Source organism: Etheostoma spectabile, chromosome 15 (genome assembly GCF_008692095.1).
Source record: "Etheostoma spectabile isolate EspeVRDwgs_2016 chromosome 15, UIUC_Espe_1.0, whole genome shotgun sequence".
NCBI lineage: Eukaryota > Metazoa > Chordata > Actinopteri > Perciformes > Percidae > Etheostoma > Etheostoma spectabile.
In genome coordinates, this window is record NC_045747.1 from 15,161,756 (window position 1) to 15,162,537 (window position 782).

Below are 782 nucleotides of genomic sequence, written 5' to 3' on the forward strand. Positions count from 1 at the left end.
CCTTTGATATCGCTTGATTAGATAAGCATACATTAAAACTAGCAGTCAACATGTTTCTCAGCATCACTATTGGTGACACGCTGGATTAGATGATCCAAACCAACCCTCACACACTGAAACTACTACAAGAGGTGGCACATCATTATCTTAGTAGACGGTGAAGATACACTGCAAAGTCAAACTTCAATGAGGACGTGTTGATCTACTGACGGGAGTTGGCGTTCGCGATCTCATTGGTCTCGTTGGGATCCAGCCAGACCTTCTTCTTGCCGCAGCGCAGGACGCTGGAGGCCAGCCTCTTCTGGAGCCTGAGCATGCTGCAGGACACACACAACCCAGGTCACAAACGTAACAATTTAAGCTATCAAACTTCACATCTATGGGAGTCTCTAACATAATGCTACGTTTCCCGAGTATTGTAGCAAAGTTTCAGAAGCTAAATCGCCGTTAGCCGCACAGCTAGCCCGCCGGGTTGACAACATGGCTTCCCCATCTGATACATCGTGTTACACAGAGCCACGTACAAAATATTGGTTTTTGATGTTGGAATTAAGTTATAACTTTGTATAACGATACATAAGAAACTCAAGTGTCTTTCTGAAGAGAAATTGGGTAAAGGAATATGTATTTTTACAGTTAAATTGTGTCTTTTATTGTGCCATCGACAATGGTCCTACCTCATGGCTGCTACTTCAACAGGAAAAGGAAGGCTTGAGAGACGGACTGGAAGCTACCATTATAGAGGATAATCCATCTCTCAGCAGGAAACAGCTCTGTGTTAG

At 43.9% G+C, this 782-nt stretch overlaps 1 protein-coding gene across 1 annotated transcript in view; it reads right to left on the reverse strand.

Moving 5' to 3' along the window:
* rpl19 (ribosomal protein L19) overlaps positions 1-782 on the reverse strand; it is a 3,835-nt gene extending 3,053 nt beyond the window's left edge. Inside the window, exons 1-2 of the mRNA XM_032537205.1 lie at positions 678-782; positions 211-317 (exon numbers count right to left, since the gene is read on the reverse strand). Of these exons, the coding sequence (XP_032393096.1) occupies positions 211-317; positions 678-682 (112 nt within the window). The 5' untranslated portion in view covers positions 683-782. The remainder of the gene's footprint in view (positions 1-210; positions 318-677) is intronic.